At 48.3% G+C, this 26,282-nt stretch overlaps 2 protein-coding genes and 1 non-coding gene across 9 annotated transcripts in view; 2 read left to right on the top strand and 1 right to left on the bottom strand.

Annotated features, from left to right (window-relative positions):
• The window catches only part of Fanci (FA complementation group I), a 74,403-nt gene extending 73,093 nt beyond the window's left edge, over positions 1 to 1,310 (top strand). For all 4 annotated transcript variants that reach the window (XM_047538672.1, XM_047538675.1, XM_047538673.1 and 1 more), the window contains one exon: positions 700 to 1,310. In XM_047538672.1, coding sequence (XP_047394628.1) covers positions 700 to 759 — 60 coding nt within the window. In that variant the 3' untranslated portion in view covers positions 760 to 1,310. The remainder of the gene's footprint in view (positions 1 to 699) is intronic.
• On the bottom strand, positions 622 to 18,342 carry Polg (DNA polymerase gamma, catalytic subunit). Of its 4 annotated transcripts, none has more exons than XM_047538676.1 (24): positions 18,191 to 18,342; positions 16,714 to 17,490; positions 13,758 to 13,953; positions 12,493 to 12,657; positions 12,235 to 12,381; positions 12,005 to 12,084; positions 11,054 to 11,236; positions 10,819 to 10,961; positions 10,530 to 10,659; positions 9,400 to 9,636; positions 8,250 to 8,370; positions 7,978 to 8,064; positions 7,589 to 7,696; positions 6,929 to 7,089; positions 6,227 to 6,280; positions 6,010 to 6,127; positions 5,416 to 5,551; positions 5,075 to 5,321; positions 3,539 to 3,661; positions 3,246 to 3,414; positions 2,868 to 3,076; positions 1,790 to 1,897; positions 1,561 to 1,661; positions 622 to 1,100 (listed from the first exon to the last, which is right to left on the bottom strand). In XM_047538676.1, the coding sequence occupies exons 2-24, from the start codon at positions 17,328 to 17,330 to the stop codon at positions 1,024 to 1,026; spliced, it is 3,717 nt and encodes a 1,238-aa protein (XP_047394632.1). In that variant the 5' UTR covers positions 17,331 to 17,490; positions 18,191 to 18,342; the 3' UTR covers positions 622 to 1,023. The 4 variants fall into 4 exon arrangements, 3 of the variants coding, with proteins under 3 accessions (XP_047394632.1, XP_047394633.1, XP_047394634.1); XR_007106971.1 differs by having other exon boundaries at positions 962 to 1,100; positions 1,790 to 1,889; XM_047538677.1 differs by lacking the exon at positions 1,790 to 1,897 and having other exon boundaries at positions 1,561 to 1,721.
• A 234-nt stretch (positions 18,343 to 18,576) lies between these two features.
• Trnar-ucg (transfer RNA arginine (anticodon UCG)) lies at positions 18,577 to 18,649 on the top strand. Its single transcript has one exon. It is a non-coding gene; the product is annotated as a tRNA-Arg (tRNA).
• The last annotated feature ends 7,633 nt before the right edge of the window (positions 18,650 to 26,282 follow it).

Genomic DNA, 26,282 nt, shown 5'->3' with positions numbered 1-26,282 from the left:
TAGGTCCTCTCCCTGCTCCTTTTGAACCAATGGACCACAATCAGCTAACAGCAGTCTGGCTTAGAAACCAGTTTTCTTCCTCTTACACATGCCTTCAGAGTAGGGCTACTATTTAGATTGGGTGATGCTTCCTTCTATTCACACCTGCTTGTTCCTCTCTTTAGTTTTACTGGTTAACAGTACCACCACCCCATCCCTGCAGCATCTTTGAAGCAGGGCCCAACATATCTTTACCAAAACCTTTCATCATCTTAGGTTTAAGGTAGAAGCAGCAAATCAGGGACCCACTTGCATTTCATCGGGATTTCTGGCTTCTCAAAAATTTTGAACCTGCATTTCAGAGTACCACACTGGAGGTCCTAAGGTCCTTGGTCCCACCCATATTCCCTTTAACCTTCTTGGCATTTGAACTCACGAAGGTTGCATAGCATTTTTATGCCTGAGGCTAACATCTTATCCCATAACTCTCAATATTACAGATGTCCTAAGGGAAGGACTTAGCACTCATTAGTCTACTTTGGAATGCCCCCCTCCCTTTTTTCCCATGGGTGGAAAGAGGGTGTTGCCGGGGGGGGGGGGGGGGGGGTAGACATGACTGATATTGTCTTTGATGCAAGAAGATAAAGGGTTTTTGTTTCTTTTATTTCCACTGCCTTAGGGCAGGTTTCTCATGATAGCGCATTCTCTCCCCCCTTCTAGGGCACTCCATTAGAGCACGGGGGACAGAACGAAGAACCAGCCAAGAAAAGAAAAAAATGAAATGCCTGAGTTAATGTGAACTTGGGGGCTTCTGCTTTCTTTTTGCCCAACATATAACAGTGCCCCTTGTCCTACAGCCCACACCCATGTTGGCATCAACTGCACCTTCAGTTAGAAGGAGTCTTCTTGGCAGGTCCTGCTACCGAAAAATGGCTGGCTTTAGGCAAGCCCTTTTTGCTAAAAGCACAGCTGAAAGCCTGAGTTTGGGAGCCCGCACTGCCCCATGAAGCTCCACAGGAGCAAATACAGTGCCTCCAGGCAGAGCTACGGTCCAGGCTGGCTTCGTTTTTCCAAGGAGCCTTTGGTGAGTTCAATTATCTGGTAAATATCCAGTGCTTCACCTGAAAGACAGTGCAAACTGGTTAGGATGCCTCCTTAAGAATTGTCACTGAGAGCTCAGAAATAAGAAAAGGACCTAATTTAAGGTCAAATAGAAAGTAAGCTTTCTGATTTACTTGGTGTTTGTTGCACAGGGTTTTTTTCACCTAAAAAGGCACTTTGGACTTTAAACAATAAATCTACTTTAAACTTTACGGTCTGGTTGAAGGTGAGGGGACAGGTATAAAATAGAAGCTCTGGTGTCTTAATTTACTGTGAATTGCTTTCTAGAAACAGCTCTGATTTGAACATCACATTCATTTGGGACCTAGGGCACCTTATAAACTGAAATAGCCTCGAATATTGCATGAGTAGATTTCTTCTCTGGGGCCTCAAGCTGCCTGTTGACGAACCATCATTTTCTACTTCCTGGACCACCTTACACTGTTGTATGTATATGAGGAACAAATGTGTTGAGCTCACCCTGGGGAATCCCGTATCTCCTTTCCATCCCAGTTGGGTTGGAAGGGGTTTTACAATCCATGGTCACTTCTTTCCTGAGGCACTGGTCAATATCGACTGCACTGAAAAAGGCGACTGACTGGGGCAAATCATTCAGACCCAGCTTGTAGGCAAACATGCACCTGAAAGAAACCCAATCTCCCCTCACAGTCACGCCCCTGCTTTGAAACCAGGAGAAACCACCACATACCCCTTCAAGTAGGGCCTTCCCTGCACCAATTCCCCAGTCCCAACCAAGCCAAGCCAGGGAGCTGGAGGGCAGCACTGCTCCAAACAGCCTACGCCTCCTGCTGAGAGACTGAGATGCAATTATGGACAACACACATTTTCCAGTTTGTTACACTTTATTGATATAAAATTTTCAATTATTGGGCCAGAGTTTGAGCAGTAAATGAGGACTTTGTTAGGAAAAACCCATAGGGGATAATTAAGAGGGCAGTGGTGACAGTGTTATCATTGTGAACATTTGTTATTTACCCAGTAATCAGGACAGATCATGGTTCCCAAACTGCTTCTGGGTGGCAGATCAACATGGAATGGTAATTCCATTTTAGTCACCTGCATGAACTAGGAATTTTACTACAAGAAAATATAATTCAGTATAAAGTTTTTCTTCACTCACGTTTGAGTTTCCCCATTAGCAGTGTTTTGTTAGTAGTCAGAAAAACAAACTTGTGGCACTTAAGAAAAACATTTATGGGCAAAAGTTTTGTTCAGTAATGAGGACTGAACCCAGGTGTGTTCTACCAATGAGCTACACTCCCCAGTCCTTGCTATTTTTGAGACAGGGCCTCACACTAAAGTTGCCTTGGCTGGCCTCAAACTTGGTGATCCTCCAGCCTCAGCCTCTTGAGTTGCTAGGATTATAGGTGTGCACCACCACCCCCAACTTCTGGGTGAAAGAAAAACATTTCACTTCTCTAGAAATTGAGCAAAGTCTTGTGTCATTTGATTTTCAAAACAGAAACATATATTCCTAGGGAAACAGTTTGAGAACTATTCTTCAGAACAATTCCCCTGACCTCAACACCAGCTTAGTGATCTAGCCTTGGTATATGACATTTTGAAATCCAACAAATCTTTTTAAAAAGTTGAGGCCAATATTTTTAGGACTTTCATACATTTTTAAATTAGAGTTAAAAGCTAAGACATTCATTTCTGGTCTGATGAAACTAAGAACTGCTAATTTGGACCCAAGGGGCTCTCACCCAAAGCCCCACACAGCAAGGAACACATGGCTGGGCCAGAGGCCATGGGCCCCCACATACCTGGTCAGGAGGTTTGTGATCTGTAGGGCCAGGGCAGCACGGTAGCGGTCCTCTTCCCGCACCAGGTAGCGAACCTCATCATGGATACTGATGCAAAAGCGTCCATCAATGGCAAACTCTTCAAACAGCCACTTCATGGCCACGAGCATGAGGTGTAAATAATCCACAGCAGAGCTTTGCACCACCCAGTTGACACGGCTGGTCATAAACTAGGGAGGACAGGTGGGCACAGATGAGAGGAGCTCTACCATATACCAGTTAGCTCTGGGGTGGGGACCGAAGAGCACCAGCAGAAGCTCTACTCGCCCTATTTGCCAGATTGGTGCAGCCCACAGGGAGCCCTGTGTCCCCTCCATACTTCAAAGGTTGGCAAGATACCTCCCCCTGGACAGCCGAGGGCTCCAGGGCTCGGCTGATGCGGCAGCCCAGCACTGGGGTACGCGGTGTGTCTGATGTGGCTATGCTCTCCAGCTTGTTGAACATTTCTGACTCTGTACCGCCCATCCATGCTCGCTCAGCAACCACTTCCCACTTCTTCCAGCATGACCTGGGTGAAGGAGAGGCAGAAATAGGACAGGCTTTGTCTTTCAGCACCTCAAAGCTGAAAATCAAAGCACCCAGCTCTTGTGGAGCTAACTCACACCCATCCCTCCATCCCAAACAGTTCTCACTTCCTTGAAGCTGCTCTCTGGATCTTGCGCAGGTCTTGTAGGGAAATCCAGCCATCCTCCATCCTCTCCACAGGGAGGTTCAACTGTCTCACCAGCCACTCACCCTCATCAGAAAGCCGATACCTGGAGGTAGTGTCACAACCATGATTCCTGTAGGAGTACCTCTGCCATACCCACTTCACTCAGTTGCCAGAAGAGCCCTGGGGTTATACCTCTCCTACAGGGTTTTAACTTCAGAGAAGGAAACAAAAGTTCAGAGATGGCTAAGTGACTTGCATGCAGCAAGGAAGAGGTGCTACCCAGACAGGAATTTGGGCATTTGTGGCCCCAAAGCCTGGGCTATGCCATGGTGGCCCAATAAAGGACAGGCTTCAATGCAAGAACTATCACTGTTCTTATTGTCCTAACACCTGAGATGCTGAACTGTCAATGATGGGCAGTGACACTGTGTGTGTCTGGGAGCAGCAAGGGCCATCACTCCAGACTTGGGGACTGGGGTAAAAACAGGTTACTCCTTCAAAAGGAGAAGGCATCTGGAGAAGCAGAGAACAGTGAGGCTCCCTAATCCCCAGACTTCATTTCAACCTACACACCACCAGGCTTGTCCCCTGAATGCTCCAGAGCCATGTCAGCTGCTTTAGTGGAGCACCAGAGCTTCCCCACCATCTGAGCTTGTGGTTCCAACTCCTCTGTGATGTCTTCAAAATCTCTACAACCAAGCCAAACACCCTTTCTCATCTCTGCCCTTTGTGTTTCTCCAGGCCCACACTGAGGTATGAGCCTAAGCCAGCTCTTGCAACTATGAGGCACAACCATTTATGCTAGGATGACATTAGGCTCCCCTTCCCTGCACTGATGAGTCACCACTACACCATCTGCCACTTCCTCAACTTTTGGTCTTTCGTGAACAGGCGAGTTTCCACAATGAGTGAGCTAATTAAATGTGGATGCATATGCATTATATTGAACGAAGCTGTAAATTTACCTCTCCTCCCTCAAGAAACCCTCCAAGGAGCCTACGAGGGCTCTAAGTGCAGTATAAGTATTTAGAACCAGCAAAAGTGGGCTGGGGAGATAGCTCAGTTGGTAAAGTGCTTACCTCATAAGCACAAGGCCCTGGGTTCAATCCCCAGCACCGCAAAAAAAAAAAAAAAAAAAAAAAAGAACCAGCAAAAGAAGAGTTTGACTAATAAACTGGTAGCCTGGTCAAGCTTCTATGTCAGAACCAGTCTACCACTCTTTGCAGTTATCCACAGTGCTCTCCTGGCAATTCCTGTCTCACACTGACTCTTATTCCTCAGGCACTTGAGTTTAAGACCTCTATGCTGTTTATGCTGTGTAACCAGAGCTGTAGAGGTGCTACCACTCAGTGACAACATACCTAAGTACAGCTTTACCTCTCTAAGAAAAAACTAACACAAGCAAACATCACAATACCAATCACAACCACACAAAGCTTTGGAGGGAGACACAAAGATGGCAGCAGTAAAGCAGGCCTGAGATACTGGGCATTAAAGTGAGTAGAAGGACCCTCACCGTCGAAGGCCCTTGGTGACAGCATACATCTGGTGGGCTTTCTCAGCTGCCTCCTGCCTTGTAAGCCGGTGGTTGAACTGCATCAGTAGGCGTTCAGCAAAGGGCTGTCCAGCCCCGTAGATGCGGCCATAGTTGAAGACTTTAGCATGCTCACGGCTGATGCCCACTGTGACAGCTGTCTTACTGTGTAGGTCAGTGCCCCTACTCTTCCTGCCCTGCAGTGTCATCCACCCAAAAGCCGTGCAGCCTAAAGGATAAAGCAGGAGTGAAAAAGGAAGCTCAGAAACAGTTGGCCCAGCTGAGGGCTTGGGCTGCCTTGCCCCTGCTGAAGTCCCACTCACCATGCATGCCAGCAAAGTGGGCATCTCCAAGAACAGCTGCAATCCACAGTTCCTGTGAATCCACATCAGCACCCACAAAGACATAGCCAGGTGGGGCCTGCACCATGGCTTTCAACTCACTGCCTACCCGGTCACACTGCAGAAAGAGTGAGGTCAGGCCCACCTAGATAACTCAAGTGATAACTCCTATTCCTGTTCCTGAAGCCAGTTAACTGGGAATATGCTGAGGCCTTTCGAGAGGGAATAGTTTTAGAGAATGTGACAGTAGTGCTCTAAATTCCAGTTCCAGGGAGGGTCACCCCTCAGCAATGGGGCAAATAAGGAACCCCTACTCCATGCCTGGCCTCTCATCTACACGGCCTCATCTAAACAATTGTGGCTATTATGCCTGGCATTGTCTGGCCATGAGCAGGCACCCAGAACGGGTTGCTGAGGAAATGGACGAGAGTTATAAAGCCAGATGTGAATTATAGCCTGCCTGGCTCAGATCAGATTCCTTTTCATGCTCCTTGCTAAACCCCAAAGGCCCTCTGAGCTCCTCGTTTCTAGAAGCTTAGGAGTGGAAGAACGCCTAAAGATGCAAAGGACACATACCCGGGCATTGCTAGCAGTAAGCCATGTGGGCTCCACAGCCCTGCGGGTGATGGTGCCAGCAGTCACCACCTGGGGGAGGATAGCCCCATAGCAGCCTTCCTCATCATAGTCAGGGTGCCTGGGATGGGAGAGAGGAACAATGAGTATCAACAGCTTGCTTTGGCCCTACATTATGTTCCATGCAGTTCTATTCTCACGCCCACCCAGCAGGCCATACCTGGTCACAGCACGGGGCAGAGCTGACCTAGGAAGCCATACCACCATCTGGGAGCTGTGAAGACAGACAGGCTCAGGCATAGCCCTAGGGAGCTGAATCCACCATCCCACCATGGTCCACACTCAGCTTCTGGGCTGCTGACACTCCTCTTTGCCTGGCCTCAACCCTCTTTCTACTAACTTGACTCATGGCCTACCCTAAGTAGGACAAAAGCCTGCAGTCCTACAAAACACCAACCAGAAGAATTAACCATCTGGGACCTGATCAGGTCTCCAAAGTAGCTTCTGCTCCTCTCCCAGGGTATCCATGAGGCACCCCTGCCACCACTGCCTCACCCTACACCTAGAATAAACTGCACCAACCCATTACAGTTCTGCTCATAAGAGTATGCTTGTAGCCACAACCTTGGAAGGGGCCTTCAAGATGAATTCATATGCCAGTCTCTAACAGCTAACCCTCTGGGGTCCTCAGTCTGCTCCAGCAGTTAAACCAAGTAGTTCAGTTAGAACTGGGATGGGCCATCAAGGTCCATTCTCTTTACATAAACAGGGAAACAATCTGGAAAGGGTAAAAGACCTGTTCAAGGTCCGTGGTACCAGGACATGTAGCCAGGTCTCTGTGGCAGCCCAAGCTGTCAGGACAGGAAGAGGAGGAAATGAGTCCTAGGACTTCAGATGGGTCTCTCTGCCCACAGTGACCCACCTGATACGCTTATGGGCATTTCTCCAGAAAGAAATCATTTTGTTGATTTCCAGGGCACGGGGACCACTGGCACCTCCTGGGCCAGCCTGCAGGGTGCCATCCTCCATTTTGGGCAGGAAGTCCTTGGCAAAGGGGCTGCCCACATTATAGCTATTACCATCCTAGAGAGGAAAAGAAGCAAGGGCTGGAGGATGTGGCAGACCCCAGATGGGCAGCCCCTGGGCTTCTCCCAGCAGAACCTCAAGCCCTCCAGGGCAATTCTGATTGCATTTGTCCACCTTCATTTCTCTTACTGTCTCTGTCTCTGTCTCTCTCTCTCTCTCTCTCTCTCTCACACACACACACACACACACACACAGGCAGATACTAACATACAAAAACAAGCAAACCTGGCTCCTTTCAACAATAGCAATTAGTCAATAAAACCACCAGACACTTGATATGCCCTGTCATTTAACTCCATCAAAACCCCTCACCATCCAATCTTCAGAAGAAAAATGTAAGTTCAGAGAGATGATGACATTTGCCCCAAATCATACACTACCCCATGACTACCATCACTCTCTCAAAAAGGATAGTCTACTGGTCTAAGTCACTCTGGAGGCCTACTGCAGACCAAGAACAGGACACCATGGGATAAACATGAAGCAGGATACACACCTTGTGAGGCAGCTTGAAAAACCAGCATCCAGGGATATCCACATCATTATAAGGTCCATTACCATGATGATAATTGGGCTGGCTGGTCTTGGGGCCACAAGCAGTAGTCTGTGGGAGCCACACACCTAGATCAGGCCCTGTTCCAGAACCTGCATTCAGTGAGGGCCTAAAACTATGAGCAGGTAAGCTGGGAAGTGACAGGAAGGCCATGAGGTCTCAGGTTTCTTCCTTGACCTCCCAACATGTATGGGGCCACAGGGGCACCAGGGAGTCTCTCCAAAACCCCCCAAAACCTAGGGAACACTGGTGGGGAAGACCTATGTGGGCAACAGAAAGCCCTTGCCACCCAATACCCACCCAGAAAACCCCTAAGTGGGAGCCCTGCTCACCAGAGCTTGGGGTTGACCTGGCACTGCAGCAAATAAGTTCTCCATCTTGGCCTCAGCCTCCATGTCTAAGTGGCTCAGTTCTTCTACCTGGATGGCCCAAAGACCAAGGCAGAAAGTCAGGGTGCTTAATGGGCCTGGATCCACCAGCCCCACCCTTCAGGGCACTCAGACAGCCCAGTGCCAGCCCCCCACCCAAAAGGCAGACCGTTCCCTGCAATGATTAGAGACGCCCTTCCCCACCCCCTAGGCTTAGGTGCAGAGCCTTCCCTCACCGTCTGCCACATGGTACTATTATCAGAAAGCAGGAACTCCTCAGCCAGGCCTGCCTCCTGGGGTTCCATCTGCTGCTTCCCCTGTTCAAGACAGTGCTTCCTGTATAGGGACTCGATGGCTCTAGGCAGAGAACAGCAGCAGCCTGATTAATGGATACTGGGGGCCTCCCACAATCCCCTATGCTCAGTCTTAACACAGAAGTAGATAGCACTTCATGGTTTTTAGACTGAGAATGACAAATATGGTACTGGTGGCAGGCTGAGGTTCCAGGCCTGGTGACTCAAATCTATACCAGAGTTGCTTGAAGAGCTGAAAGCAGAGAAGTGGGAAGTCAAGACTCAAAGCCCCACCTCAGGTTGGTCCTGTTGCTCATGCATGGATGGGCTCAAAGGAGCAAGGCTCATCTTAGCCACTCTGATACAAAAACCCCAAGAGTAACTCAGACTGTCCTGGCTAATTAAGTAATTCTGGGCCTCTTCAAGTGCCACGGCTTTCCAACAACCCTGCTTGTCAAAAGTTCAGTGTTTGTGACCTCAGAAAGGTTAACTAGGACTGGGGATATAGCTCAGTTGGTAGAGTGCCTGTCTTGCATGCACAAGGCCCTGGGTTCAATTCCCAGTACTGCAAAAAAAAAAAAAAAGTTAACTAACTTCCTAGGCCTTGATTGATTATAAAATAGGAACACCAGGCTAGGGATATAACGCAGTGGTAAAGCACAAAGCTCTGGGTTTAAGCCCCAAAAACATCGCACAAAAATATAAATTAAATGGGGCCACCATCCTATCTCATGAGGTTACTTGGGACACAAATGAGGTAAGCACTGCAAAAGGTTCATTAACACAGTGCATTCCACATAATTAGCACTCAATTATATAAGAAAAAAAGAAAAAGCAAGCCCCCTTTTCCCTGTACCTTCCAAGAGCCCTCCCACTGCATGTTCCTGTGAAGGCAGCTGCACTGCTGGGACCAGGAACAGAGTTTATTCTCCAACTCTGAAACCTCAATGCCCCCACCAGGGCTCTGGCACCAGAGGGGCATGAAGTCATGAGTCTAGAACTCAGACTCCTGGACCCCAGTTCTTCCTACTGGCCTGAGTACGTTTTGGTTTCTCCAGCCCCTTCCTCCCTGGAGCCCAGGCATGAGCCTCACCTATAGGGGCAGGCCACCCCAGGTGACTCCAGAGTGGTGTCCACTGGCACCTTAGCCAGGTTGTCCCGCCGCCCAGGCACCAGGTAGCCCCAGCCATGACGTTCTGAGTAGTGCAGAGGGAAGCCATCCCAGGTCAGTGCCATGAGTTTAGGTGTGACACGCATCTGTAGACTGAGGAGGCTAGGGCCTGGGGTCCATGCAGGGTCATCTAGTCGGGGGCAGAGCTTCCGGTACCACCTACTCCCCACCAGAAAAAAAGCAGTGTCAGAGTGGTCAGGGAAGATGTGGGGAGGAAAGTAAATCTGCAACCCCACTGCCCCACTTCTCCATCCACCTTCCAAGGCCCTAGAACTTTCTGGTGACCCAGGCCTATAAGTCACTATCCCTTCCTTTCGGATGCTTTGGTCAGGAGTCCTATGGAATCTCTTAGAATAATTCAAATATATCCAAAAGAAAAGATCCTATGTCAATTTCACTGAAATAATTAGGACTCAGGATCAACAAGCATACCCTGACCCAGACCTAGGCTCCCTCCCAAGCCTATTGCATCCTGTAAGCAAAGGGAGCAGATCTGCTCTCCCACCTTGCTGCCCAGAAACACATCAGCAGATCCTTCTGAGCTCCATCTCTTACAGAGGTTCTTCACCAGGGAGAGGCTAACAAGGTGTCCAGAGCACTCTTTCAGGTTGTATAAGAACAAAGTCAGTGCCCTGCTATTCACCTGGCTGCCTTTTTTCATCTCTCCCACCATGAAAGGTCACCTCATCAAAGAAGCCTTCCCCAGTTTCCCCAGTCAGAACTGCCACACCACTGCTTACTGTCTCACTACAGATCTCCATGTCAGTTGTGCTGGTTGGCCTGTGACTTGCTCCTCCTAGGGAGAAGGAGCTACTGGGAGGACTTGTGCCCTAGTAGTTGCTGCAGGCAGCACACAGTAGGTACTCAGCACACTGTACTGTGTGAGTCTAGGAAGCTCCTGGCATCAGAATAAACACATGCAAGCAGGACTGATAGATGGAGTAATTAATGGCAGCAAATATGTATGCCACTTCCATACTGAAGCCCAGAGAAGATGACCTGAGGATGGCACAAGGGCAGCCTCTGGATATATTAGAGGAAACAGAGCTCACCCAGGGTGTCCAGGAAGGTGCTGGAGCCGCTTGGGCAATAGCACCTCTGTGGTGTCCTTCAGCCGCTGCAAGCAGGCATGGGCCATGACATCTCGTTGAACCTCTTCCTCCTCACTTGGTGGCCCCAGGTCTGTGCAGGGTAGGGGAGGACAGTCAGGACCAGAGGGACTCAGGAACACCTATCCACTTCTGTCATCTCCAGAAAGCTGGGGTAACATTTCCAATGGTACCCTGAATCCTAAGACCATCCTGGGGATCACCCTTCCCATCTCCCATTCATGCTCCCCACCTTCCTGATCCATGGGATCCCCAGCCTCCTTGTTGGGCAACTTGCTGGCTGCAGCTGACTCTTTCTTCACCTTCTTTGCCTTCTTCTGCTTGAACTCTTGCAGGTCCCACTCCAAGTCCCAGAGCCAGGGATCTTCTTTGTACCTGCAGAGCCAGTCCATCAGAGCAGGGTTAAGGCTGAGCCAAAGGCCAGGCCTCCAGCCTGCCTGTTCCCTGCCTACCAGAGGCCTAGTTACCTATCTCCTGAGAGCAGCTGGCAGGCATCATTGGCCAGGTCCATCAGTGACTTCTTCATCTCCCGCTGAAGCTCCTCATAGGTGTTCTGCGCTTCTGTGAGATAACGCTCCCAGTTCTGGTTGACAGGCAGGTAGGAGACACCCATCTCCAGCATGCCAGCCAGAGTCACGGGATGGGGACACCTTGGGGACAAATACCAGAGCTGTTGTAAATGACCACAGGAGGCAAGACTTTGGCCCAAAACCCTAAGCCAGTTTGGCAAGTTCAACCCAACCAGCCCCATGGCACAGTTCTAAAGTCACACAGGAGCTTAAACCCTAACTCTACTATGCCTAGCCCTACATCAGTCACGTTATCTCTCTGAGTCTCAGTTCTTTCACCTGCGACACGGGAATATTCCATTCTCAGGGGTAATGTGGGAACAACAGATCAGAAAAGAAAAAATGGCTGCCACTTGAGTGGCGTTAGTCTAATAACCCTCCCTATACCCATGATCACATATGCACCTCACAAATGGAGAGTGAAGTATGTCAGTGTCTTCAGGGTACTGAGGCTCAGAGAAACCAAGTAACTTGCTCAAGGTTAATAAGGAAGATATTGATAGTCAAGCTTTGAAGGAGGTCTGCTGACGCTTATAACTGAACACTTTCTAAGACTAAATGATTAATAAACATAAGCAGGACAGATGTGAAACCCACAGCTTCTTTGGGTACAGAGAAGGTGCCTAATAAATAAGAACCACATGCATGAGATATGAGTATAACCCCTTGGGCCTATGTAAAACATGAGAGTCCAGGGTCCACATGGACACCACTGGACAGAGGGGTTCCATTCTTTCAATCTGGAAAGGCCAAGTACCCAGCCTGAGAAAGAACCAGTGCCACTTGATGACAGTAGGCCTGGGTCCTGGGACCCACCAACCCCATGGATTCCACACAGGCTCCCCTCACCTTTCCAAGAAGAGTGGCAGCTGCTGCTGAAAAACCTCATAGGTAGCCCACACGTCCCGGGCACAGTACTGCATCAGGTCCTGGCACAAGGTGACAGGAAGGCACTGGGTGGGCAGCCACCCACTACCACTGCCAGGTCTCAGGGTCAAGGCCTGGCAGCTGCACCTCCCCAAGTTCAGCTGCAGATCTGCCACAGCCCAACTCCCCTGAGCCCCTCACCAATACCATACCTGGAAGTTCACACGAATGTCCTGCATGCTGCCCTTGACAAACAGTTCTCGAGGCTCCTTCTCTAAGGGAGGTCCCCCCACATAGAGGTGGTGCACATCTGCCAGGTTGTTGATGCTGCTAATGTCCATCCAGTCCCAGGATGAGATCTGGAGGACCAGAGCAAGTGACATGGCAGATCAGCCTGGCCTCAGGTCAAATAAGTGGGCTGATTAGTGAGGGGATCCCAAGCGGCCTGCCCACCCAAAACATGTTCTCACCACCGGGCCATTGGCTTTGCTCTGGGACTTCTGGCCTCGCTGTGTGGGGTGTCGGGCCTTGTGCTTGCCCTGTCTGGCTGCCACCCACAGACTGCGCTGGAAGCTGCTTAGCCCTGAGATGGCCATGTGCATGCTCATGGTATCCAGGAAGCGCATTCGGGAGCCCTGGGGGGGTGGGGATAGGCTGCAGTGCAGGGGCCAGCCAGCCACTGCTTCAGTGGTGTTGACCCCAGTCCCATATCAGTTCTTCAGTCTCCCCTTGCAGAACAGTCTCCATTGTGACACACAAAAACTTTATGCTTGTCCCCAACCTGTGTGGGACCTGCCTCCCAACTCCTAGCCATCCTTGAAGCATCAGGCCTGGCCCAATCCCAACATGCAAGTATTTCCTGGCTTCCAGCAAATGCTCTGAGCAACTTGGATACAGACTGGTCAAAACAAGACCTTCAGAGCTACCAGTGTGACCCTAGTCCTAGCCCCTCACAAGCTTTGTGGCCCTGAGCACAGATGCTCAACAAGGCAGACTGAGCCTCAGCACCCTTAGTTCTAAGATAACAGAACTCTCCTCTGCCCTGCCTTTCTCCTTCTCCTAGGGCTGCTGTGAAGGCACAATGAAACAACAATTTTCATAAAATTAAGAACTGTCATCACCACATGCCATACATAGTTCTGAATGTTTGACATGTATGCATGTTCAAATTCTCCTAATTTGAGAATAGCTTCTTCTATTAGTGCACTCTCATCTTTCTTTGTCTGTGTGCACGCACGCGCACGCTCTAGCACTGAACCACACCCCTAGGCCTTTTGATTTTGAAACAGGGTCTCACTAAGTTGCCCAGACTGGCCCAGAACTTGTGATCCTCCTGCCTCAGGCTCCCAAGTTGCTGGGAGTGCAGATGTGCACCACCACACCTATTAGCTTTCTTTATACAAAAAAGGAAAACTAAGGCTTAGAGATATTAAGGTGCTCATACTGCTCATTAGTGGCTAAGGCAGAATGAGTCCAGGCTGTGGTTCAGAGCTTCCAAAGGCCCATGCTAAGTTATGAAACCCCACAGAGATTAGGGTCATTATTACTCTGCGACACTCAGGTTCTGAACCAGACTTGTTCTGAGGACAGAATACCAGGGTACAGAGACCAAAGAGAGATGGTCAACAGAGTTCCTGCAGCTGCTGCAAAAGGGATGGAGATAGTGATCAGGAGAGCAATCCTTTCCCTAGCCACTGAGATCAGGGCTCCTAGCCATCTAGTATCAGAACCTTACCTGAATCAGGTACTGCTCCCTGATATGGGCTCTGTCAAAGCAAACATTGTGCCCCACCACTAACTGCTCCTGCCAATTCCGCTGAGTGGAGCTGCTGGCACTGGCAGGGACCTCCAGGGGAATGAGGTCAGCCGGCGACAGCTGGTTGGTCCAAGAGTAACGCTCTTCCACCAGCCGCCGGCTGCACCAGGAATACCTGAGGGAGGTGAGAGGTAGGCAGGTTTACCATGGAGACATTAAACTTCCACTCCACATCACCCACTGTATATCCACCACCACATGCCAGGTCCTGCTCTAGCAGCTGGGGATATAAGTGAGACCCAGGGGTACGCCTCACCCTCAGGTCAGGTGGGGCAGGGTGTGTGTGTGCACTGCAGGGAGGAAATACAAAGCTTCTTTACTGCTGAACTTTCACAGATGAAAATGGAGCTAAGTGCTACAACACGGGGTGCCACATGCAGGTGCTAGGCCTGGGCCATTGAGGCGCTTGCAAGGCCCGAGTTCAGAAACTGCATGAGACTCTGAGGTGTTTTATAAATGTAACCAACCCCCAACAGCTAGTGTTCAAAGTGCGAGTAAAGGAGATAGCTGATTACAATAGAACCCAAAGTGAAGATTTTTTTAAAATTGAAAGTGGCAAAAAAAATAAAAAATAAAAAAGACAAATGCTGCACACATGTATAGGATGAATCATCTGACGGCTGTAAAGATTCTGAAGGACAAAGAGCAAATCATGCACCTTACAGAAGCAACCACCCTCCATGAGAGACCAGGGAAAGTGCCAGAATGAGAAAATGTATGTACATGTGCTGGGGTGGGGGTGGAAGAGACAGGGGATGAGTGCTGCCTGTGGGGGCCTGACACTGACTCAGGAAGAGACTGCAGTCTGCTCAAGATTCAAAAGGCTACGTATGGGCAAAGGCTGCCAAGGAAAGGCCTGTTGGAAGCAACAGATGCTCCAAAGGGCGAAGACCCACTTGGCATCAGAGTGATGGGGTCCCATGTGTGGACGTACAACTGCATAACAATTGCTAAGGTGTGCCCTGGGGTTGGGCACCTTTGGTTTGCCTTTGGCAAACCTTTTTGGAAAGGAAGAAGGGTGATTTGCCTCAATAGTTTCAAACAACATAAAACTAGTTCAGTTCAAAAAGAGGTTCCCATTTTTAAATACAACAAAATTTAACTCAGCCTCCAAATTGTGGGAATACACCAAGAGACTGAAGCTACAACCCTCTCCCTTCAAAATTCACCATGTCAAAGTCCTTAAAAAGAAAAGACTAAATACCAAGTATTTGAGGCTGTAGTGATGAAAGGGACTTTAGTTACTATTGGTGTCAAGACACAGGTCTGTAGCTGCATGGAATCATCTTACTTACGATTTAACCAACTTATGATTTAAAAAAAAAAAAAGGAAAGTTGAAATGCAATACCTTAGATAAATTTAAGATGAGCTGGAATCCATGTCATTAATACTATAGTCTTCATGTGACTCTCAAATAAATGCCAAGGATCTGAGTGATGTCCCTGTAGCCTGATGACCAAATCCCTTACCAACAGCCTTTAGGAAGCTGCCCTGAGGAGGCTCAGGGCTGCCCAAGGCTTTCCTCTACCCCCTGGAAACAATGGGCTGGTTAGGTACCTAATGTCACAGCCAAGTGGCAGGGAGCACCAGGTTAAAAGTGGATTGCTATGGGGACACCATCTGGCACCTCCATACACCCATCACAGTCAGACTACTAGGAAGAAGGTCACAGCCTTTATTCAGGCCTCAGCAATGACTTCTGCCATTGGGCAAACTAAGCGATGCCCCCAGTACCACTGGCAAGAATGGAATGAGTATGAGGGCAGAATGGGAAGGACAGGAAGAGAAAGGAGAGGTAAGAAAGAGGAAAGGGAAAAGAAAAAAGGACTTTAACTGGCCAAAAATGACCAACAGATCAAAAAATAAATCTTTCTTGTCACTGGTTTCCTAATTTATTTTTCAGCCACCAAAGCCTACTTTATCTTTTCTAATGATGGCTGGTATTCCCCTTCACTTTGACCATCAAGTTACAAAATAAGCACTGTGACTCTTATTAAAACTGGAACTAAATCAATGTGAAATCATCTAGTTTTGCTCTTTTCAGCCATTAATGCCTACCTTATCTATTTAGCCATGCTTTCACCATTTTCAACTGCATATATAACATTTCGCAGCTTTCTTTACAAAGATGTAGCTTCCAATAGGAATAAAGAAACTGCCAACTTTTTTTGCTGGCCATGCCTGAAAGCATTAAGGTTGTAAATAGTATTTTAATCCTGGAATGAAGAATAAAAAAGGGGAGAAACAGTACGGCCATCATTGTTTGAAAAAGAAACTTGGGTAGCACCTAGAAAGTTATTTAAAAAGAAAAGAGAGAGATTGGATATACCTGTTTGGGATCAAAATGCCTGTTTGGGAGGCTGGGGGAAGGAAGCAATGTTTCTCAGGTGAGGTGGCCAAGGGCATGCCACCTACAGGGGGTACTTGGAAATGTTGGACGAGATTTGTTTGAGGTTTATGGGACAGGCTGGTGATGCTGGCTGTCTTACACTGCCTGGGACAGTCCCACAAAAGGGAAATTTCTCCTGCCCAAAATAACCAACAGCATGCCCAAATAGAAATAACTTTCAATGTCTTTTCAGACTAACTTCTAATGAAGCTAGTAGGGGAAGGGGCACAGGCAACAAATCATGGTGATCTCAAGTGATTTCCCCTAGGTATCAAGTACAGAACTCCATGTGATTCTCTGCATGGCTCTATCACCACCTGACATTTGCCCAGGTATCTTCCCACCAGAAAGTGAGCCCCATGAAGTAAGGGTTAAGCACACCAGCAGTCCTAGCACACTGTGGGGAGCTCAGTAACAATGTCCATGAACCATTAAGCTGGGTCCCCTATGCGGGTTAAAGTTCCCTGGCCCTGGCCCCTACTTACCAGGCCGAGGGGGATATGGCCACCGCCAATGTGGGGCAAGTTCCCTCTGCCAAGCAGACCTCCACGTCGAACACCAGGGCCCGCTCCTCGGGGATGGCCACGGGTACGGCCTCCCCCTCGGGGCCGTACCGGGTCCAGCCCTCCTCCCAGGCCCAGCTCGGGGGCTGGGGGGGCAGCTGGGCCTGCAACAGGGTGTTGGCCGCCTCCAGGTAAGGCAGGCTCTGCTTCTGGGCCAGGAGGCGGAAGTGCTGGTCCAGGCTGCCCCCGTAGAGCGGCGGCAGGCGCAACTCCACGTCTGGCAAGGGCGCGGCTGGCTGCCCCCAAAGCCCGTGCTTCTGCAGGTGCTCTACGCTGCGGCGCACCGCGGCCTCGTCGGGCATCTCCCCTCCGTGCCCGAAGATTTGCTCGTGCAGCCCTCTCGAGAGCATCTGGATGTGCAATGGGTTGTGCCGCAGCTGCCCGCCCTCCGAGGATGACACTTGCTGCTGCTGCGGCCGCAGCTGCCCGTCGCTGAGGACGGGGTCGAGGACGGAGGTGGAGGCCCAGCGGCTCGTTGCTGGAACCAGCCCTGGCCCGACGGTGGCGCCGGCCACCTTCTTCCAGAGCAGGCGGCTCATGGTTGGTGCAGGGAGCCCCCCGCTGGGAATCAGGACACCTGGCCTTCGCCTCCAGTTTGGCTGCTTTTACTGGATGAAAAACTTGGAGAGAGACACGTCCTGTCTCTGTTTTCCTGTCAGTGAAATGGGTCTGACCATGCCTGCCTTCCTCCCACAAATCCTAAAGGAGATAGATGATATAAAGTGTTACTTATTACATATGCATTATACGTTGTATTAATAACCATCGTTCCTTGGATATTCACTGCATCCAAGGCACTATGCCAGGCATTTTAGGTACGTTTTCCGTTAAGTCTCAAACAACCTTGGGAAATGGCAATACCCTCTTGAGTAAACCGAGGTCCACAGAGCTTCATTAGTAAGCTTGGGGAAGCTGCAGCAGAGGTTAAGAGTGCAGATTCTGGAGCAGCACCACGCAGGCTCGAACCCTGGTTCCGGCTCTCATGAGCTGTGACCTTGGGAAAGCTCTTTAGGTCCCAATTTCCTACTCTGTAGAATGGGGTTAGGGTCTACCTGCCACAGAAAACTGCTCTTGGGGTGACAGAGGGCGCACACACCGCGCAGCCCTGCCCTCTGTAAGCAGTCGGCAGATGGTAGCTGCCATTGTCGCGAGCGCCGCGGCCCCGGGCCTCGCGCTGGGATGCTGGCGCCCGGGTTCGAACCCGCTGGGAGGCCGCTGTCCCCCGGCCCCACCCACGCCCCGGCCCAGGGCGCCCTGCAGGGGGCGTCGGGGCAGCCCCGGCGGCGCGCGGTGCGCCCTGGGACTAGCCGCCGCCCTGCCCTGGCCCGCTCCCCTCCGGGAGAGGAGGGCCGCACCACCCCTCGTCGACCTGCCTGACCCCGCCGAACCCGCCGGAAACCTCGGTCTGCCCGGTGCTTCTCGGTCAGTCTGCCTCAAACCAAGGCTGACGGCACGGGGATCCCCTCCGCGCGGCCTGCGCAGCTCCAGGTGGGGTGCGGCCTCCGCTGAACAGTCCGCCTCGCTGGCAGCCGCAACTTCCCGTCTGAGCGCAGCTAGGTCCCGCGGCCGCGGGAGAAGCAGGCGGGAGACTCCCAACGCGACCAATAGGAGGGCCGCCAATGGAGCGGTCCGCCCGTGGGGGGAGAAGGGCACTTCCGGGCGGGCCCTCCCTGCGGAACGCTGGGAACCGAGGTTCAACCCCCCCCAGGAAACAGGTGGGTTGGTCCCAGCTAACCAGTAGGCTTATGACACTTGAAGTTGTGCAGAGCCACCTCGGTTGTTAGCGGCCGCGTGGCCTAATGGATAAGGCGTCTGACTTCGGATCAGAAGATTGCAGGTTCGAGTCCTGCCGCGGTCGCAAGACGGCCTCTTTCAACTTTTAGTTCATCCTCACAGCTGAGGGTGCAAGCATTCTAGCCGATTTCCCTTTACACGCTGAAATCTGGGAACCTCCTAGCGCCCCTACTGTGAAGCGACTGGCCTGCGAGTCCCAGCCTTGTGTCACAAGTTCTCAAATGTACTGGTGGCGGGCACCCCCGTACCCGTGGAAGAAGCGGTGGAGAGGCGCATCCAGCCCATATTTACGATCAGTTGATAGACCGCAGCGGCAGGGGCTTCCGGCTGAAGTGAACTCTAACCAATCCCGACAATCCCAGGCCACCCCTCTCCTTGTCCCGGGCACTTTTGACGAGAAAAATTGCTGCGCTTTGTTGTTTCTGCCCACAGGTCCTGAACTACCTCGCCGACGCACAGTCAAAGCGTGTCCTCTTCAGGTGGTCTCAAGTTTCGGCATCCATCCTCTGTTGCACCAGGGCTTCTGCTCTCAGCACTTCGTGGTTGGTAAACTGTAAAGTGCCACCCAGAATAAGGACCATATGAAATAAGGAGAGCCTCGGGGTCGAAGTCTGGAGATCTAGCTGCATGGATGAAAGGAAGTCTCAGCTATGCTTAGGGTCGACAGTGGATCACACAGCAGATTAGTCCACCTACCAACCTATGCATATGCAAGGACACAGTGACCATATCTGAAAAGTTGATTTTTTCCAGAAGTGGGTACTGATGGCCCTGTGGGCTGATGCCAGACTAGCCAGTTCATGGCACCAGGAGGGGCAATGGGAAGCCCTGGCTTACAGACTTTGAGCCTGGATTCCTCCATACATTGCCCTTTAAAGTATGAAATATATTTCATACACTTTTTTTAGGTGTACTTAATGTACACACAGTGTTTATCCTTTTGGAAAAAAAAAAAAACTGGAACACTGGAAACACACCATTTTATAACGTGAGAGGGGTTTTCTGTTTGTTTTCCCACAACCTTGTACATTAAGTTTTTACAAAATGCCAAAGGCAAAGCTCTTGGCATAAATCATTTTTATTTTGCTAATCTCTACTGAAGTTCAGCATCCCCTTCAGTTATGAGCAGAGGCAAGCAGCCACAGTGGTTTTAACTGTACCTGTGACTTTGTCTGTAGTAGCAAGCCCAGATATTTTCATAACACATCAAAGTTGCTACAGATTTTTCAAAATATTGTTTACATTCATCTTACAATACTTCATAATACCAGTAGTTACCAGGTTACCACTCTAGACCCTGTGATTTAATAAGTTAACAAAAAAGCACATGTTAGTCATCTATTTGTCCTCCTAACATTTCATCGTTTGGTTTCCTACATAATCCTATGGTTTTATTCATTTAAGAATATTTGGCCTAACTGTCTCTTCAGAGGAAATGCTGTTATTGGCCTGTGTGGTGTCCAGGGGAACAATCCTGCCCCTAGAATCACTTTTAGGAGATGTCCATCAAGGTACCTACCCCTCTGGAAGGCCAGTCTGACGCCCTCAACCTGGAATTGGAATCTTCAGCAAGGACAAAAATGATTGGCACTGATTCCTGCTGAGGAAGGGTGCTGGAGGCATAGGCCCTTCCTGCCAAGTTGCATCTTATTTCCAGACCTTTCTGCTCAAAGTTCCTCCACTTTCTCTCCCTCCTTTTCTGGGATCTCCCCTTTGTCCTAGAAAAGTCTGTCCTTACTGGTAATCCCTGAGAAGAAAGACACATCTCCCCTGGACCTTTCCCCACATAACAAAATACAAACTTCATTAAGACCCTGTCCCAATCATAACACTCCCTCAAACCGTCTACCTCATTTGTAACTAAATGATGACCTTTTTAAATCTCCCCTTCTACTACTGTCAGTTCCCACAGGGACTGGCCTTGTGTTTTATTTCGTGTCCTATTCTAGAACTTGGTAGTAATAACTGCTGCCTACTACTAGTATGTCAGGTCCTGTTTCAAGGGCTCACGTTAACTAAATTAAAATTCACATTGAGACTCCATAGAAATATTGTTATTACCCACTTTTATTGATGAGCAAATTGAGGTACAGAGAGGTCAAGAAGCTTGCCCAGAGCCCCATAGCTGATAAGTGGTAGAACTGGGACTTGAACACAGAAAGACCAGCTCTAGGGTCAAGTACATCAATAAGTGTACTGCACAGCACATACTGACACTCTGAACTCCAGGTGGGCAGCATGTCCTGGTGCTAAGGATGCAGGCTGGTGAAGGCCCTGCCTCATGCTACTGACCAGAGAGTCCCTCCCTTGCCAGCAGCTCCTCTAGGAGCCCTCTCTTGCACTTACTTTCTGGTTACTGTATTCTGTCCTGTTTGCCAAGCCCCAGCTTCAGTAGCCTCTGCCACAAAAAGAAAATATCATTGCTCCTTATTTGTCAAGAGTTCCATTTCCAAATGAACCAGACTGAATGCTTTCAAGTTCCATCTCATTTACTCCTCCTCTCCCATGAGGTACATATTGTTATTAGTTGTTTCACAGAGAATTAAAGAAAGGCTTCAGTAAGAAATAGAAGGTTGACTCATCCAAAGAGCACACAATGAATCCTCAGCCTAGATTTGAACCCAAGCACTCTATGATTCCAAAGCTACCAGTGTTTCTGAAAGTCCCCCAGACAGAGAAGGAAGTTTGGGAAGACAAAAATCCCACCCTGGCGACTGACCCACATAGGAATGGTTTGCGTAATGTCCCAGGAGCATGCTAATAATTGCCCTCCAATAGTTTTTGTCAGAAAGTAACCTGGGATGTAGTCACATTTTCCTCCTTTTCCCTGGACCAGTGGGGACCCGCCCCCCGCCCCAAGGCAAGAGAGTTGAGCGGGAGGATCCATATAAGGAGATGGAAGGGGGTGGTCGATTTGTTTGTTTTCGTTTTTTTGGTCCCAGGGATTGAACCCAGGGGTGCTTAACCACTGAGCAACATCCCCACAAACCCCCCTTTTTTCTTTTAATTTTTGGTATAGATGGACACAATACCTTTATTTTATTTATTTATTTTTATGTGGTACTGGGGTTCAAACCCAGTACCTCGTACATACTAGGCAAGTGCTCTACCACTGAGCCACAACCCCAGCCCCTCCCCAGATCTTTTTATTTTGAGACAGGGTCTTGCTATGTTGCTTAGGGCCTTGCTGAATTGCTGAGGTTGGCCTTGAACTTGCAATCGTACTGCCTCAGCCTCCTGAGATGTTGGAATTATAGCTGTGTGCCATCATACCCCACACCAAAGGTCTTTTAACCAAATTTTATTTACTGTTGTAGTTCCTTAGTTTCCTGGTCTGTAAAATGGGGCACATTTTGCAGTAGCAACCTTGAAGAGTTGCTGCAAGGGTCCGGTGAGGTCTGCATATAAAGCATTGAGAACACCACTGGCTAGTCAGGTCCTGCCTTGCTGGGCCTTAGTACAGTCATATGGATAAAATTGGTATCTCATGACCAGTGTGTGATATTCAGAATGAGAGATATGGGCTATTTTCAAAACATGCATCCTATTTTGGAGGGTTAATTGGTTAGATGGAACCTATAAAATTTAAGGGCAGGTAAAAAGAGAATTGATGATGGAAATGTAAATAATTTTTTGGTGATTGGGAAGCTTATTGATGAGAAGAAATGGGACCTTTTCCATTTTTATATCCCTAACTGTAGAACCTGGCACATAGAGGTGATGTTTGCTGTTCTTTTTCATACCAACAATCATCCCTTTGTGGCTGCTGGTCAGGGCTGAGGAATTGATTTCAGTCCTCAGAGTTAGGAACAAGGCATATTAACTAAGCTGAGCCAATTGGGACCTTTCAAAAAAATTAACAGTATTTCCTTCATATCATAAGTATTGAGATTTCTGCTTTAACTAATTTAGACTTGATTTTCTGTCACTTGTGATGGAAAGAGCCCTTATTGATTGGGTGTCCATGAAATATATGCTGAACAAATTAATGAGTTTCTTGTTTTTGTGTGTGGGGTTTTTTGTTTGTTTGTTTGTTTGTTTTTTGATACTGGGGATTGAACCTAGGGGGTGCTTCACCACTGAGCTATATCCCAAGCCCTTTTTATTATTTTGAGACAGGGTCTTGCCACGATGCCTATGCTGGCCTTGATCTTATGATCCTCCTGCCTCAGTCTCCTAAGTAGCTGGGATCACAGTGTGGGCATGAATGAGCTTTTTGGGTTTTAAATGTTTTCAGTTAAATTTCACTTAAGGAAATCTCACTGAGATGAGACTAGGCTATATGTAAAATTCTTACATTTATAAAGTGCCTTGCAATTTGCTGTTTATAAACCCTTATAATTTTACCTTAGCTCCCCAAGGATCTGTGATCCTGGAGCTGTCAATGGTACAAGTAACTATTTTTCAGAGACTTGATAGATTTTTACCATAAATTAAAAACTCCTATCACTCATCTTATGTACAATTTTAATATATGTAATTACATATTACTTTAAAATATATAATTTATATATTAAAATATTTAACACACAACATATATAATTTAGTTTAACATGTAAACTTTAAAATATGACAAATGCTGGTTTAAAAAAAAAAGTCAACCAGTTTACAAAAATTCGTACCTGAAAATAAATCTTTCCATCACGAAAAATAAATACTCTCTCAACAGTGTATAATAAGAATCTATTCAGTTAAGCTCTGTTAGTTTAAGATAAAGATGAGGTCAATAAGACATTTTAATTTAAAAATTTTGAATGATAGAGGACTGGGGTTGTGACTTAGTGGTTGAGCGCTTGCCTGGCAGGTGTGAGACACTGGATTCGATCCTCAGCATCATGTAAATAATTTTTTTTAAAAAAAGGTATCGTGTCCATCTACAACTAAAAAAAAAAAAAAAAAAAAAAAAATCTAGGGCTGGGGAGATAGCTCAGTCGGTAGAGTGCTTGCCTTGCAAGCACAAGGCCCTGGGTTTGATCTCCAGCACCGCAAAAAAAAAAAAAAAAAAAAATCTAAAAAAAAATTTTTTTTTAGATGATAGAGCTGGGGGTGCAGCTCAGTGATGGAGCACTTGTCTAGCATGTTTAAGGCCCTGCGTTCCATCCGCAGCATTTAAGAAAAAAAAAAAAAAAATTAGCTGGGTGTGGTGGCACACAACTGTAATCCCAACGACTCAGGAGGCTGAGGCAGGAGAATTGGGATTGCAAGTGCAAGACAAACCTCAGCAATTTAGGGAGGCTAAAGTACTTAGCGAAACCCTGTCTCAAAATGAAACAAACCAACAAACAAACAAAGGGTTGGGGGATGTGGCTCAGTGGTTAAACAACCTTGGGTTGAACTCCTGGTTTAAAAAAAAAAAAAACCTCCAAGAATCTCAATGTACATGTACTGCCAACTCTGGTGCACTTTTGCACACTTATACATATTTCACATATGAAATAAATATTGACTTTTAGAAGTGACATTTTGGCCAATTGCTGAAAAAAAAATCTCTATAAAGGTGGACACTGGACTATAAGTCTCCATCCTTGAATTCATGTCATCAGGGCACATATCCTTCCATATGGACAAGAAGAACCCTACATTCCTGAGGGATTGAAATGCCCATGGTCTCTGAGACCTGGCCAGACCCTGTGGCCTGTTTTGCCAGTTCCAGAATTGTGTGTTCCATGTCTCGAGGAGCTATCACAGCTATACAGAGCAAGCCCAGCTAGCAGTACCCTCTATAGGATGAGCATAGCGCCACCCACTGAGAACAGCTTTGACTTTCAGCCTTGACCAGGAGCTGGGTCCTGCAGCAGTCCATTTCATGTGCCCAAGGGGGTAAGTCGGTTTCTTGCAATTTGTTTGTCACAGATTTTTAGCTCAAAATATCAACCATGCTGAATGTAAATGGGATAAAGAGAAATGTGTATTTCTCTCTTGCAGAGACATTTCCATTGATGAGTAAATCGGGCTAAACTCTCCAGGTCAAGAATGTCTGTGCAACTGACCTTGCCCTTCTGTTAGAAAGAGACATGCTCACACTCCTTCCCGGGAACAAAAAGCATTCTAGTCATCCATCCATGAAACGGGGGCAAATGAGAACAAGACTCTGTGGGGAGGTATTTACAGGTGGGGAGACTCTTCTCCCATACTCATGTTCAGAAGTATATGACTGTGTTGCTTTTGCATTTAATTGTCAGAATTTAAAGAGAAGATTCTGTCTTTTGCTCTTCAAGAAAAACATTGTAGCCATTGTAGCCAGGAGGAGCTAACCTGTAATCCCAGGGATGAGTGGGCAGGCTGAGGCAGGGGAATAACAAGTTCAAGGCCAGCCTCAGCAACTTAGTGAGACCTTTAGCAACTCAGTGAGACCCTATCTCAAAATAAACAATAAAAAAAAAGCTCAGTAGTAGAGTATCCCTGGGTTCAATACCTGGTACCAAAAAAGTAAATAAATAATGGACTTGTTTGATCATTGTAAAGAATCGTTGCATTTGGGTTGGCTCATATTTATTTGTTTATTCCCAACTTTCTTCCAGAAAGATTTTCTGGTGGCACTGACTAGTGCCACCAAGCATTACTGTCCAAGCATAAGGCACGGAGTCCCCTCAAGTTGGCATCTGCTGAAGTCAGCAGCCACAGGGTCCTACTAGGAGGTTCACAAGGGCCTGCTACCCCATATGCCCCAGTCCCCAGGAAACTGGTGATGCTCTCCTGGCCACAGCTGGCTAGACCCAGGCAGGTGCCTGAGCCGAGATAATTGTGGGCCAGTCAGGCTTGAGAGAGAAACCAATGATCAAGGGAGTGAGATTTGGCCAGTAGGGGTGATCCAAACTGAATGGTGACAAAGCATTGCAATTGTGTCTTCTTTCAGGAAGCACAAGAAGAGACCATAGCTGTTCCCAACTGAGAGGACAAGCTCAGGGTCACCAGAGCTGCTGCTGCATTGCGTGATGATGCAGCTGGCAGAACTTCCCAGCCTTGGACGCTCAGGCAGTTCTCCCCACAATGCTCAGGGCATTACAGAGATGCCAAATCAGCAGTTCCAGGAAGGGCCGTGACCTTGACCAGGGTAGGGTGGTCTCTTTGTTAGAGGACGGGCTCTGTGGCATTCTAGAAGCATTCTGGAGGCCCCACTGAGAAGTCACCCTCCACCCCTTCCAAGGATTTATAAGCACCTAATTTCCTGCACTAAGTCATTTTCTAATTAATATATGGAAAGTTCTCTGTTTCTTGAGGTTGAACACTCACTGATTCCTTGTCTCAGTGCCCACTGTACCTTCTGTATGGATCATATGTGCTTAATTGCTTAATTTTCTCCACCATCAAAGCATGAGCTCCCCAAGAGCAGGGCTGAGTCTGGATTCTCCTGTATCTCCAGTCCCGGGGATATGACTGGCACAAAAGAGGGGCCATATCAGTACTTCTTGAATGAACAAATGAATCTCCCCAGAGAAAATAAAAATTTCACCTCGGGACCCATTGTCTCACTCAGAGTGCAGAGCAGGAACTAGCAAACATTCTGTTTATTTCAAGCAAAAATAAATGTAATGCAGATCTTTATGTGAATAAAGATGGAAGAACTGGAGGAGTAGATGTCAGATGGTGACTTGCTTCAAGTTCACAATGTCACATCTGTAATCTGGATTCAAATTCTGGAGGAAGGAAGACCACTGTCTTGCTTCAGCTACGACTGTTGCTGCCACCATGACATA

This window comes from Sciurus carolinensis, chromosome 2 (assembly GCF_902686445.1).
Source record: "Sciurus carolinensis chromosome 2, mSciCar1.2, whole genome shotgun sequence".
In the NCBI taxonomy this organism is placed as follows: domain Eukaryota; kingdom Metazoa; phylum Chordata; class Mammalia; order Rodentia; family Sciuridae; genus Sciurus; species Sciurus carolinensis.
The sequence above is the reverse complement of the archived record's forward strand: the minus strand, read 5'-3'. Positions and strand labels throughout refer to the sequence as shown.